Source organism: Bos mutus, chromosome 10, assembly GCF_027580195.1.
Source record: "Bos mutus isolate GX-2022 chromosome 10, NWIPB_WYAK_1.1, whole genome shotgun sequence".
NCBI classification, from domain to species: Eukaryota; Metazoa; Chordata; class Mammalia; order Artiodactyla; family Bovidae; genus Bos; species Bos mutus.
In genome coordinates, this window is record NC_091626.1 from 10,251,628 (window position 1) to 10,265,664 (window position 14,037).

Here is a 14,037-nt window from a genome sequence, read left to right on the forward strand (position 1 = left end):
TGTGTAATCATACGTAGACAATTAATCTGTTTTCTCATTTTCTCAGTTTAAAAAATGACCAATATTTGATACATTCATCTTTAGGCATAATAGTCTGAAAAAAACCTAAGAATATTTCCCTAGTTATTTAGTTAACATCACTTTGACAGGCATTTATTGAGTACATAATATGCGCCAGTTTTTTTCTACATTCTCTGTATACCAGGATAAATAACTGGCATTCCCAGTTAACTGTCTTTGAGGTCTCTTATTTTATAAAAGTAGCCCTTAACATTATCCAAAAAAGAAATAATTTCAAATACAAAAATACATGTTAGAGTACAGAATGCAATTTATTTTCTATTATCTACAGTATGATCCTTTAAAAATACACATTATATCATATTAAACAATTTTATTGCAAGTTTTATAAAATGTTCAAGATAGACATTTAAAATTTTTATTTTCTCCACATTTCTTCTTTATTTATAAAATTGATGGTAGAATTGGAAAGTTTTTGCATTCCTTCTGGCTATGTCTATAGACTCCCAATGTTAGAAAGTTAGTCATAACACCTATCCTTATAAATATCTTACTTCTTAGAAATACTATTGGAACTCAAACACTTAGTCTTTAAGATTCTCACCTACCTTTCAGTAGCCTTCTAACTGGAATCTCCACTCTTACCTCATCAATCTACTCTCCATGCAGTAACAGAATGATCTAAAATTCCAAGTAATAGCAAGAACTGAGCACTTACTATGGGCCAGGCAATGTATTAAGTTCTTTATATACAGGATATCTTTTAATTCTCACAAAAACCCTGTCATTGTCTTTGATTTGCAGGTAACAAAATGGGCTCAGAGAGCCCATCAAGTCCAAGGTCGTAGAAGACAGAACTAGGATTGGTGCCCAGATCTGTCTGATGCCAGAGCTCGTGCTCTTGATGTGCGCCTTTGTTACTCTGCTCAGGGCCTTCGTAACGGTGGCGGTTTTCAATACGATCATTCAGTTAGGTCACTGATCACTGTCAGATTCCTTTTGATTCAGTAGGATAACACATTTGAATCTTAGATTTTTTGGTCTTTTTTCTGGAAAAGTAATCCTTCTCAACTTGTATTTTGTTGAAACTTTACCTAGTCAAGTTTGGGAATAGGCCGTGGTTCAATTTCTTTTTGGACTCTCAGGCATTCAGATGCATCAGCACCAGTGAAACATGCCCCGTTCTTTGATGACACTTGGTTTTGTTAACTAACAACTAGTGGGTACTGTCAGCAGAAAGAAGACTTTTTTTCAGCCTTCTTAATTATGTTCTGTTTATCTCTGTGAGTTTTAGAAATTAAAAAAATAATTCTGTCTAAATCCTGTCAATTTAAAACAAATTTCAGAAGCAGAGAGATATGATGTCTCCTGCTTTAAAACCATTTTAAAGTTCTTTTTATTTTTTTCCGGACTTTCTCCAAAGAGTATGAACAGAAAGTGCAAAACAAATTGACTAAGCCAGAGACTTGCTTCGTTCATTAAATGGACTGTGAAGATTGAATTGGTTGGCACTTTTTAAAAATTAAAAATAAATTTAAGAAGTTGTCACTTGAGAATTCTCTAGCATCTTGTGAGTGGCCATCTGTGATTTTTCAGGAACTGACGGCTGCATTTGTAGATTGTCCAGGTCCTGGCTTCTCCCTCCACTCCATCCCTGTTTTGGTGGATTATCTTTTAACTGTCATTTATTTCTTCCATCACTCTCTTCCTTCCCTCTTTCTCTCTCCCTTCCTATTCCATGTTAAGAGTCGTGCTCATCATAGGGAATAAAAACAAAAATAAAGGAACCTGGACTTGTAGCTCCCCAAAATCAAACAGCATCACGGGAATGCAGTGTTCTGAGCGAGAAACCCTCTGGGAGTGAGTGAAATGCTGGAGGGGGACTGGAGAGATGGGGAAGGTATCTTGAGAAGGTGCAGCTTTGGTGAGCCTAAATAGGATAGAGTTCTTCTAACAAATCAGGGCAGGGAGGACATTCTAGAGACAGGGATTGCCTTCTAAAAAGGCACGTAGGTGAGAGAATCCTGGAGCCCTGTGGAGAAGAGGCAGGGGCGTGAGCAGGAAGCAGAGAACCAGATCCTGAAGGGACTTCCCACAATGTAATCTTTCCATCATTCTTTGGATAGTGAATCAGGCAGATGGAAGCTCTTTTATTCTGTGTTGTTAAGCTTTGCAGGATGCTGCTGCTGCTGTTAAGTCGCTTCAGTCATGTCCGACTCTGTGCGACCCCATAGACGGCAGCCCACCAGTCTCCCCCGTCCCTGGGATTCTCCAGGCAAGAACACTGGAGTGGGTTGCCATTTCCTTCTCCAATGCATGAAAGTGAAGTCGCTCAGTCGTGTCCAACTCCTAGCTACCCCATGGACTGCAGCCTACCAGGCTCCATCCATGGGATTTTCCAGGCAAGAGTACTGGAGTGGGGTGCCATTGCCTTCTCTGCTTTGCAGGATAGATTACAGCTAACTTTATAACTAAGAAGTACTGTTGAGTGTCATTAGAATCTTAAGATCTCTTTAGTAGATAGTTTTCATTGTTTGGTATGCTAGATTTCAGGCCTGGTGACTTCTCAGGGTCATGTGAGGCAAGCACACCTGAAACCATTGGTGCAAATGTGAGGAGGTTTCTCAGATATGTTGGACCAGTTCAGAGAAAAGTCTGCTATCTAAGAAGAAAGACAATGTATAACAATTCAGGCCTTACTAAGGAGAAAGAGTTCAATTCATAGTTTACTGAAACAAGTATACTTTGAATTCACCAGCTGACCAAGAAGGCCTTCCTCTCGCACAGGATAAAATAAACTGTTTATTGCTCTCACTCATAAGCCTCATAATTGTTTATCAGACATTACCTATAGAGTCAATTTAGATGAAGCAGCAAAGAAAATTTAAGTTGATTTGTTTGTGAACATGATATAGTATATCTCTACCAAATATACAAAATTTATAAGGAAATTGGAACTCTCTGCTTGAAGTTCTTTTCTCAAATGTCATATACTAAGGATAGCTTCATTCTTTTCTTCAGGTTCAATTAGCAGACTTTCTAGAAGATTTGCAAGAAAAATCCTTGAGGATTGAAGCCTTTGTTAGTGAGATAGAATCCTTTTTTAATACCATTGAGGTAAGTTACCTTTTCCTTTTTACTTTATCCCAATTTGCTTACAACATCACAAGTAAATAAAGCTAAAATGACCTGAATTGGGGTTTGTGTGTGCATTTGTGGTTTGCCATTGTTGGTTTTGTTCCATTAAAAGTAGTCCTTAAATCTTCCCTCTGTGTTATCAGTGAGATTACTTCCTGTCTAAGGATAAATGATGTGCCCTTAAAAACACATACACATATATAAATAGGGTACTAACTATGATAGGGCAAATGCTGTACATGCTTGTCCAGTTTGATCCTTACAGCAACCATATGAAATGGGAGTTACTGTTGCTCCCATTTTATAGATAAGAAACTGAGATTTAGAGTTAAGTATATTACCCAAGGTCATAGTAAGTTGATAGCCAAGATCGGAACTTACTTGCTCTACCATCCTGCCTTTCACTGGGTTGGCTCTGCAGAGATGTTCTAAAGCATTGCCTGGTGTTCCATGCTAAGGACAGATGAGTGTCTCTCATGGTACCGCTGTCTTTGATGAGTTCATGCCGACCCTGCTCTCTCTGCAATGAAGGAAGGGGATAGGAACGCTCCTTTGATATATGAACACAGCCCAGACATCCTTACTTACCTTACATCCTTACTTACTTACTTACATCCTTACTTACATCCTTACATCCTTACCAATCAGTCAGGATTGACAGGCTTCTGTGGGAGGCTGGAGTGCAGTTTCCCCATCACTCCTCATTCTAGCTTGCTTGTGAAAGGTCTGCTTAACTCCTGTTGTAAATCAGTTAAGTGAAAGTGAAGTCGCTCAGTCGTGTCGGACTCTTTGTGACCCCATGGACCGTAGCCTACCAGGCTCCTAAGTCCATGGGGTTTTCCAGGCGAGAGTACTGGAGTGGGGTGCCCCTGCTGGTTATTTTTAGTGCTGTTGCTGGCCAACCTCCACTGCCACCAAAGTGTTCCTTTTAGACAGTAAATAATATGATCACCTTATCACTAGCCCTCTAGTCAGGAAAATCCTGTGGATGGAGGAGCCTGGCGGGCTAAGTCCATGGGGTCGCAAAGAGTCGGACACGACTGAGCGACTGTCACATACACTGGTCAGGACAGCTAAGCATCTGAGTTTGTCCAGATGGGCCGTGTGGTTTCTCTGACTCTGGCAGAAGGTGCCCCTTCCCTGGAGAGCATCTGTGACTGTGGCACCCTGTCCAGTATCCTCGCTGTTCCCTCCTCCACACTTGATTTTAGTAGAGTGGGAAAGATGGCACCGAACCGTCTTGGCTACCTGATCTTCATTCATCGTGATGCCAGGTTTTGTCACGTGGGAATGCAGGTGGGCAAGACTTCCCTACAGATATTTTTGTGTGTGTTTCATTAACTAAATCCTTCTCGATAGCCTTCTTACAGTGAATTCTGTTGCAGAGACAACTATGGCAAAGGAGGTTGATAGGCTGAAAATTCAGATTGTGTGCATCGTCTGTGATTCTCTTACCAGAATGCCCAAGATTAATTCTTTAAAAGGCTAGTATTTCTCGTAAAAAATACATGTACTTCTTTTTTCACTCAGAATTGGTTTTTTGTTTTTATTTTTTTTAGGAAAACTGTAGTAAAAATGAGAAACGGCTAGAAGAACAGAATGAGGAAATGATGAAGAAGGTTTTAGCACAATATGATGAGAAAGCCCAGAGCTTTGAGGAAGTAAAGAGAAAGAAGATGGAGTTCCTGCATGACCAGATGGTCCATTTTCTGCAGAGCATGGACACTGCCAAGGACACCCTGGAGACCATCGTGAGAGAAGCCGAGGAGCTTGACGAGACCGTTTTCTTGACTGTAAGCACCATTTCAAACAGATCCAGACACCTTGAACCCAGTCTGACCCAAGTCTATTTTTTAAAATTCAACTTTTGCTATTTCCTGAGATCATATATATCTCTCTGGGGAGTTTCTATAATTCTCATTTAAAAATTATTAGGGCATGCCAGATGCTCATGGAAGAGGCCCATCCAGTCCTTAAAGCCATAACACCCAGATCCAGCGAAAGGGTGCATGGAAGCCAGCCCACAGCATCATCTGTCCGTTCTGTCACAATGGATTGGTCGCCTTCTAAGAGGGAGGGAAAGCAGCCTGAAAACTTTATTTGTGCTATGCTGCCTGTGGGTACAGGCCTGATCTTGCAGTGCCCGTCCCCACTTCATGCCCTAATCTGAAATGACCTCTCAACCATGCCCTCTGAGCCTCAGCAAGTGGAGAGTAACATTTTGGTACACTCAGCATGCAAAAGGATGACATAGTATGACACCTCTTTTAGGTATCATGTTAATCTTTTTACAAGGGTCTTCCTGGGGACCAGATTCCTTAATTCAGACAAGTACCTTGTACACAGGGAATCCCTTGGGTGCTCCTCCAATTTCGCCCAGAGGCAGCTCTTTGCTCTCCCAATTCCCTAAACCTGCAGTAGAATGCTGGTTCTCCTCAGAGCCAGGATTAACCAGGAGTGATGGCAATGTTTTCCTCCAGGGCAATTCCAGACCCAGTTGTCAACTCTGAGGAAAGCACCTTTCTATGATGAGCTGTCAAAGCTCCTCTGTCCTCCCAGCCCTTTAGTGAAGACTGGAGATGGAGCAAGGCAAAACCGGGCAGAAAATTTGGGTGGGATGGACGTGGCATCCTCAGAGAAGGGTGAAAATCATTCAGTTGCATTATGCTTAATTAAGGCAAAGCTTTAGTATTTTAAAATTAAGTACCTCATGTGCAGTATAACATTAATAAAGTGCTTTGTGTTCCCTAAGAACCTCACCTGGGTTTGATAAGAATATTTTCTTCTCTCTAGAAGAACAAGTTGTGAAAAAGAAAGCATGCTTTTCCTACTTATAAAAGTGATATATATCCAGTTTAGAAAATTTGGAAAATATAGAAAAGAACAGAGAAGGTATCATCTAGAGATAACTACTGATTACATTTTGTTCTCTCTCTCTCACACACTGAACACATTTAAGTCATTTTTCTTGCTTCAGAGAATTCAGTTCTGGAAACTAATCCATTTGTTAAAGAATAGAGAGCAGCAGAGCAGAGGCAACTGTTGCCACTTTGCTGATGGTAGAGAGTAGACCTAAAGCCCCCGCCATCCGAGACCCCGCTCCCCACCCCTTCTGAGCACTAGTTCCTTTGCTGCGTGGAATGAAGCCCCCCAGAGGAAACAACCTCAAAGGTAGCTGAGGAGTGTAATGATTATTAGAACGTACACAGTCTTAGCGCTCTAGGTCGGTTTTTCTTTATGGTTGTTAACTAGTTTCTCTCTCTCTCCCCGCTCCCCTTCCCCTCTCTCAATCTCTCTCTCTGTCTCTCTCATTCCTCCGTAAGTCGTTTGAGGAAATCAATGAAAGGTATAGAAAGCGTGGCTCAATGTAGTGGTGGCCGAGAACAGCATGACTGTGTGCTTTATTTTTAATATTTTGATGCTTTATAGAAAATGAGCTGCCAGTTAAAAAAGACATACATTTAGTGAGCTCCTGGGTTTGCACTTTTAGCTACAGCGCTTTTAAAAGCTAAATGAAAGCTTTTGAAAGAAAACTGCATGTGCTTTAGTTAAATAACAATTATCATAATGTAGATTTTTAACTGCTTCCTTGAGATGTAGTCTGTATTTCCAACCTAATCTAGACTAGGCTATCTTTTCAGTCACTGCGTACAGAACATTTTGTATATGCTTCGACTTAATTGGTTATATATGAGTATTTGAAAGGATCATTCATATCTGCCTTGAGCAATTTGATGACTTATGTAATCTTTAATGGAACGTTCTCTCATTTTCTCTTCAAAAGACAGGCATGCGTTTATCTTCTCTTTCTGTTCCGCTCACCTAAATGAATCTTCTCTTGATTTTTGTTTCATGTTTGTTGTTGTATTTAACACTCAATCTAAGAGAAGTTCTTCATTCATTTAAAAGGCAAAACACTCAACAAGAAATCAGGAAGTGTTGTTTATAAAAACACATAACAATAAATCTTTGTTTATCTTCTGAGCATCTGATAATGAGATGCTCATACTGATCTGACTCATTTTCCTTTCTGCCCCATAAACAGGCTTGAGGTCTTTCCTACAGGCTGAGCCTAATGTTTTTTTTGTTTTTTTAAATCAATTTTACCCTTTTAATGTAAATTTCTAAAATTGTGAATATCATCTTCAGTTTGCTTCATTCAGTCTCAAATTGTAAAATAGCATAAAGTGAAAAATCAGGAATTTGTGATATGTTAAAATATAGAAAAATGGTTTTCAGTTAGAAACCTGATTTTTTAGATGAGAACCACACAGATGAATCCTATTTACCTGTTAAGGAAATCTATTCAACAGAATATTGCCAATATGTAAACATTTCTTCCATAATTTAATCACAATTAGTATGAATAAAAAGATATGGGCAAGGAAATAGACAATGAAAAAATTGATAACAAGTGTTTAATGAAACTAAAACTTCCCCCTTAACATTTATGTTTCTTATCTACATTAGACTATATTTACAACTTCTGGGAAAAAAAGAATATTGCCAAAATGCTTCAAGAAAACAATTTGTATATTAATATTGGCAATAATCAATAAGGGTTTTATTACAGTGGCTCTGTTATAAATAGAAATACTCAGGGAGCTTTAAAAAATGCTGATGACTGAGTCTTCCCTCCTGAGATTCTGGCTTAACTGCTGTGGGGTGTGGCCAGGGCACTTTTAAAGCTTGCTAGGTGATTTCAGTGCATAGGCAGGATTGAGAACCTCTGGTTTATAACAGCCTGTCCTCTGGCCCAGTGGCGCCACAGACTGGCTGTGCCTGAATTGCCTGTGTGGTACTTCCTGGAGCTCCAGCCCAGATCCACTACAGGAGTATCCAGCAGTGGGCCAGTTCTGGACCAGAACTGAGACCAGTTCTGACACACGAGCCAGAAGCACACTGCGCAGGTCTGAAAACTGATACCCAGGCCTTGCTCCAGGTTTTCTTTTTTTAAAATTACACACTTCTTCTAAGTATTATTGATGTTTATTTTTACCCACCAAAGTATATGGATTGAGAATGCCATTCTGTATGCATTGGACAGCATACAGGCATTTTTGCTTATTTATTATACTTCATCTGCTTGTGGAAGATACTAATCAGCAAGAAAATTTAGTGAATGAAAATTTGCAAATGCATTTGCCTTCAAAAATGCTATAGTTTCACATTTTTTTTTTAGTTTCACATATTTTACTTTTCTAAACATTAGAATATTAACTTGCTAATATGCATTGACATGCGTTTAATTCTAAATACCATTTCTTTGGTTTTGTGCTTGAACTTGTTCATCTGTGTGTCTTTTTAATTGATTTTGATCTCATTGTCCAATTGGCAATGAGTTAATCTTTGCTAAAGCTGCATGTTGCCAAAAGGAAAGTATACCTGGGATAACCATTATTTTTCTGTAAAGAAAAAAGATAACAAAATTCGAGATTTGATGAAGAAATATGAGCAATTAAAGAAAATCTTGTTAAATGTGCACACATGTGATGAAGATTGATTTTTTTCACTGACATGAAACCTTTCAGGTTCTCATGATAACTTGTACCTTAAAGTCTCAACGTTATTGGTGTTCCTGTCTGTGAGAAATGCTAATTTTCTAGTTTCTTCCCCTTGCTGCTTTTTCTCCCTCTCATCGTATTATATATCTAAAGGCAATGCTTGCATATTAAATGATTTTTCACAACACCAAAAATGCTTAAATTAAAGAATGCTGTCAAGCATATTTAGACTCAAAATTTGCATACTCTGAAAAACACATTTGCTTAGAAAATGCTGTTCTGTTAAGAGGACGCATGTTTTTTCTCTGTTTTGCTCTTTTGTGTTATAATCATGGAAGAGAGTCTCAACCATTTGTAGGACCTGCTCATAAAAAGACACCGGCTTGCCCTTAAACACACTGATAAATTTGAGCAGATCAGTGCATAAGGGAAAATTCAAACATTCTACATGCTTTATCTATAGCTACAGCTTCTGTGCTGCGAAGAGCCCTCCATGTAGTCAGTGACACGTCCTGAGAGGGCTTAGTATATGCACGCGTAACCCCTCTTTGTTCATTTTGAGTCTATCACTTCCACCCTCTGCATCCCTAAAGCCTTAATTAAGGTTCACGTTGCCTTCCCTCATCTAGAGCATCCTGGGGCCTCCCAACTGGCTTCACCACCTCTCCAGGTGCTGGAGATCTTCCCTCAGACTCATGCCAAGGTGGTCTTCTAAAATTCCCTTGTGTAAAACCTTCTGTGACTCTCCCTGCCTTAAAGGGCAAAATGGAAACTCTTGGTGGTCGTGAAAGACTTCCCAGTCAAGTCACAAATCACCTTTCTAGTTCATCTCTAATTGTCTCCATTTCCCAGTTCTCAAGGTCCATGGTCCCCTGTGGCCCTTGAGTGTGTCTTACTTTTTTATAGCCCCATGCCTTCATTTATGCTGTTCTCTCAGCAACACTCATACTCTCTTTGTTGCCTAGGAAACTCCTAAAGATCCTTTAAGACTCAGCAAAAGTTACCTCCTCTTTGAAGCCCCTAATGGAGCATCTCCCTCAAATCAGAAGATAGTGAATTTTATTATCCCTAACACTTGTAAGCATAGTGAGCACTCTTTAAATATTTCAGTTATATTTTATCATTTTTTCCACTCATACTGATAAATTTTCCAGACCTAAGATCCTGATATTCTTACCCGAAGGAAACCTTGTCCTCTTACTGATTCACATATATTTATGGAAAGCCTACTATGTGCCAAGAAACATGATACTGTAGTGAAACCAACAAGTCCTTTTTTGGCATGTAGATTATACTCAGGTGAAGTAGACAGACAAAAACAAATAGGTTGTAATGAGTTTGAGCAAACAGCACAACAAAGTAAGAAGAAGCAGAGGACTGGCCTCTCTGAGGGGCTGACATTCTAATAGAGATCTAAATTAAGTGAGGTGGGAGCCACACAGGTGGCTAGGAGAAGAAAGTTCCAGTAGCAAGTGAAAAGGCTTAGAGGTGGGTGTGTGCTGCCCAAACCCCAAAGTCCATGGAGTTCCTAATGGTTGACTTAATTTCTGGAAGGTATTTTCCGTCCTCTTGAGTAAGGTACACAGAGGAGAGCTCCTCACCAAAGTTTAGGCCCTCATGCTAAAGATAAATGCTTCTGCAGTCCTTCCTTCCCGTTTCCCTCTTCAGAATCAACCCTTTTTTTTAAGTCCATATTTCACCTGGATGCCAGTGCTGAGCGCATCCCTCCTAATAGGGTCCTGAATATAAAGAAAAGTTAACAATTTATATACTGTGGCTTATTTAGTCTTTCAAGAATAGATAGACTTTATCCTTCTTTGTTGCTGACCCATAGCAGTGCCTGACACTTAGCAGATGTGTGTATTTTCTTGAAAGACTAAATGGCTAGATGTATAATATTGAGAGTTGAAAACAGCAAAGACATCACAAAGTATGTGACTTTCCAGATGGGCTCTGAACCTTTTTTATCTTTAGGGAATAAAAACAATCATTCAAGTGTAATCATTTTTAGAACTAACTTTATAGAGGCAAAATTAAGACTGTATAATTCAATGGAATCTGTTCAATTTAAGGATATAGGAATGAAGTTTCTAATATTACCAGTTGCACTAAAGAATCCTATGAATAGATTTTAGACATATCTTCCCAGATTTTGAAACATTTAAAAGCCTTTTTGGCTACAATGCCTCACAAAAACCACCACCACCAAATACCAACAATAGCTTCATTTTGAATAATTGTTCTTAGCTTTCATTATGTATATGTTAATAATTTATTGACTTATACAGAATTATTTTCCCAACAGGTTGCTTTCTGCAATGGAGAACACTGCTTCTTTAGAGAAAATGCCTGCTGCGTTTTCACTCTTTGAGCATTATGATGACAGCTCAGCAAGAAGTGACCAGATGTTAAAACAAGTGGCTGGTAGGAACTTCGATATATTAATTACCTCAGTGAAATTTGGCAGTTATTTCTTGTTTGTTTTGTAAAGTTTTTGAAGCTAAGGAATTATAACTGGAAAAGGAAAAATCTTTCTTGTAAGAATTTAAAGCTAGATTCTGAAATAAACTGTGAGACTAGCATACCATTTCAGTTATAAACGGCATTTCCATTTGAAGCTTTGTGACTGTGCTGGAATACTGAGGAGGTGGAAGGACGGAGCAGTGGAATCGAAGGGTCTTCTCTCTTTTTTTCTCAAAAGAAGATTTCTCTCTCTTAGAGATTATTTGCTTCACATCAGCAGCCAGGTATAGAAGGAAAGAGAAATCAAATATTTTCATATATGTTGTACAGGTTTTTCTTTCGGAGTGGCTTTCTCCTCTTCAGTTGAGTTATTTTTCCTTTTTTCCAAACTAAACAGATTAACGTAGAGAACTAACAGCTCAGCATCATGCTCTGTAGCCAGGAGCCTCCTCCTGCTCAGCTGTCAAAAGCATCCTGCCGACTCTTCAAAATATTTTTTAATGTGCTATTTTAACAAACAAGACAATGAAATTTATTTAGATTTTTTTCAAAGCTGCTGTGTTTCATTGAAGTAACCAAGTTGCACTAACTGTAAAATGTACTTAGACGCCCTCTTTAAAAGATGCTATAATCTTGCAAAGCAAACCATAAAGACAATTTCTGTTTTCAAATTGAGGATTAACTTTTATTCCTGTTGGGAGAGTTTTAATTTAGTAACTAGTAAAAATCTACTGTGTCTTCAAAAAAACTGAAAAACAAAAAAGCCCCCCCCCCCAGCCCCCAACACTATATAAAATGAAAAATTCAGTTATTTGTCCTAATGGATTTTCTTTAGGTATGTCTCAGAACAAAGGGGTATTTTCTTATCATGTCTTTAAGAAGCATTTGAATGGGGTCAAGATTGCAAACCAAGAAATTCTGGTCAACAGAGTAGCTCTTTTATTTTTAAGGGATTCTTTTTTTTTTTAATTTATTTATTTTAATTGGAGGCTAATTACTTTACAGTATTGTAGTGGTTTTTGCCGTACAGTGACATGAATCAGCCATGGATGTACATGTGTTCTGCATCCCGAACCCCGCTCCCACCTCCCTCCCCATCCCATCCCCGAGGGTCATCCCAGTGCACCGGCCCTGAGCACCCTGTCTCAAGGACATTCTTTTGAATCTGATGGGCAGTGAGGGGGCATTTGTACATTGCAGAGGTCACAAAGTGTCAGTGGTGCATTCACAAACAGTACGTGTGGCCGTCCCAGTAGTTCCAAGCTGCTGGGGGGCACTGGTCTCTGAGATACGAACGCCGCACATTGCGCCTCTGCTTCAGAGAGTACAGTGAGAAACCGAGCGGCCCTGACGGCTCTTCCCTGCTTACGTGATGCTGGGCCGGGTGGACACTGTCTGGTCGGACTGTCCCTCTAATCTCACAACTCTAGGAGACAGGTTTTATTGTTATTCCCATCTGACAGGTAAGGAGATAGACGGAACAGAGAATTGTTTCGCTTATTGCTCTAGATACACAGCTGTTGGGGATGTGTGTGGCGGGGGTGTTTGGCTTTCAGAGTCTCTGCACTTGATCCACTGGTCTGCACCAAAGAGGCTGAGTGTATTGCTGTGAAAGGGGGGATAACCATAGATTCGTGACACCCCAAGGCTTCTTGACTCTGCTAAGAACTTTTAAAAAAATCATGTAAAATGAAATTGTCCATTTTAACCCTGCTGAAGCCACCATTGTACAACCATTACCACTAATCCAGCTCCAGAATTCTTTTCATTTTGCAAAACTGAAACTGTGTATCTGTTAAATAACAGTTCCTCATTCCTCCCACCCACAGCCCCAGCCTCTGGCAACCACCATCTACTTCCTGTCTCTATGGATTTAACTACTCTAAGTACCTCATATAAATGGAATTCTGCAGGACCTGTCTCTTTTGTGACTGGCTTATTTCACTGAGCATCATGTCCTCTGATTTTACCCCTGTTGTACCATGTGTCAAAATGTCCTACCTTATTAAAGCTGGATAAATCCCATTGTATGTCGACACTGCATTTTGCTTATCCATTCACTTGTTGATACCCTTCTGAGTTCCTTTCACCTTTGGGCTACTGCAGATAATGCTGTTCTCCTGGGGACTTTCTTGAAAGCTCAGTTGCGTGGGACTCTGTATCCACTACAAGTACTGAAATGCAGGCTGATCTAATGCTTAGCTCATTGAGCATGACAGCTCTTTATGGGCGTGCTCTGTCAGGCAGAGGGAATCCATGGGGGTGATGCCTTTGCCCAGTTCCTTAGCCTATGACTGGAAGCCTTAAAATCATTTTGCATTTTTGGCATCACTCTTACTCAAGTTTCTTACTCTAGAAGTGTAAATAGTGTTAATAATGTATAAAGTCTGAGCCTCTGATGTTCTAGTGCCGCATAGGAATTGTAAATTGAGCCACTGTTCGTAGTATTACATACATGGAATATTCATACTCCCTTTTAAATTTTAGAATAGTTTAAACAATAAAAGTGGTTCTTGTTTTGAAATAATATGTTTTAGTTTCATTGTTTTTAAAGGAGTAGGTTAGGTACAAAATTATTTCTAGCCTACATGCATTGCCTAATTCCCTACAACTGCCTATTCCTTAAAATTTTTTGATTGAGAGGGGGGCTCAATTATCAATTTAAAGTTTCCTAAGCTACCTGATATAGAGATTTCTGAAAAGATGTTACCATTTTAAAAAGCAGGTAAAGCTCAATGTGTAATTCATAGAGGAAAAGGGAGCATTTTCATTGTTTGTTCTTTAAAAAGTTCTCTAGCACTACTTCAAAGATGATAGACAATAGTCAATCTGCTTGGCTCTTCCATAAACCAGGGCAACATGAAAATTTACTGAACTACATTTATCTGGTGGACCCCTTTAGAATGTGACA

At 39.3% G+C, this 14,037-nt stretch overlaps 1 protein-coding gene across 1 annotated transcript in view; it reads left to right on the forward strand.

Moving 5' to 3' along the window:
* Window positions 1-14,037, forward strand: part of CMYA5 (cardiomyopathy associated 5) — a 99,001-nt gene that overhangs the window by 55,331 nt on the left and 29,633 nt on the right. The window contains exons 3-6 of the mRNA XM_070377269.1: window positions 3,043-3,138; window positions 4,719-4,952; window positions 6,483-6,505; window positions 10,969-11,087. Coding sequence (XP_070233370.1) covers window positions 3,043-3,138; window positions 4,719-4,952; window positions 6,483-6,505; window positions 10,969-11,087 — 472 coding nt within the window. The remainder of the gene's footprint in view (window positions 1-3,042; window positions 3,139-4,718; window positions 4,953-6,482; window positions 6,506-10,968; window positions 11,088-14,037) is intronic.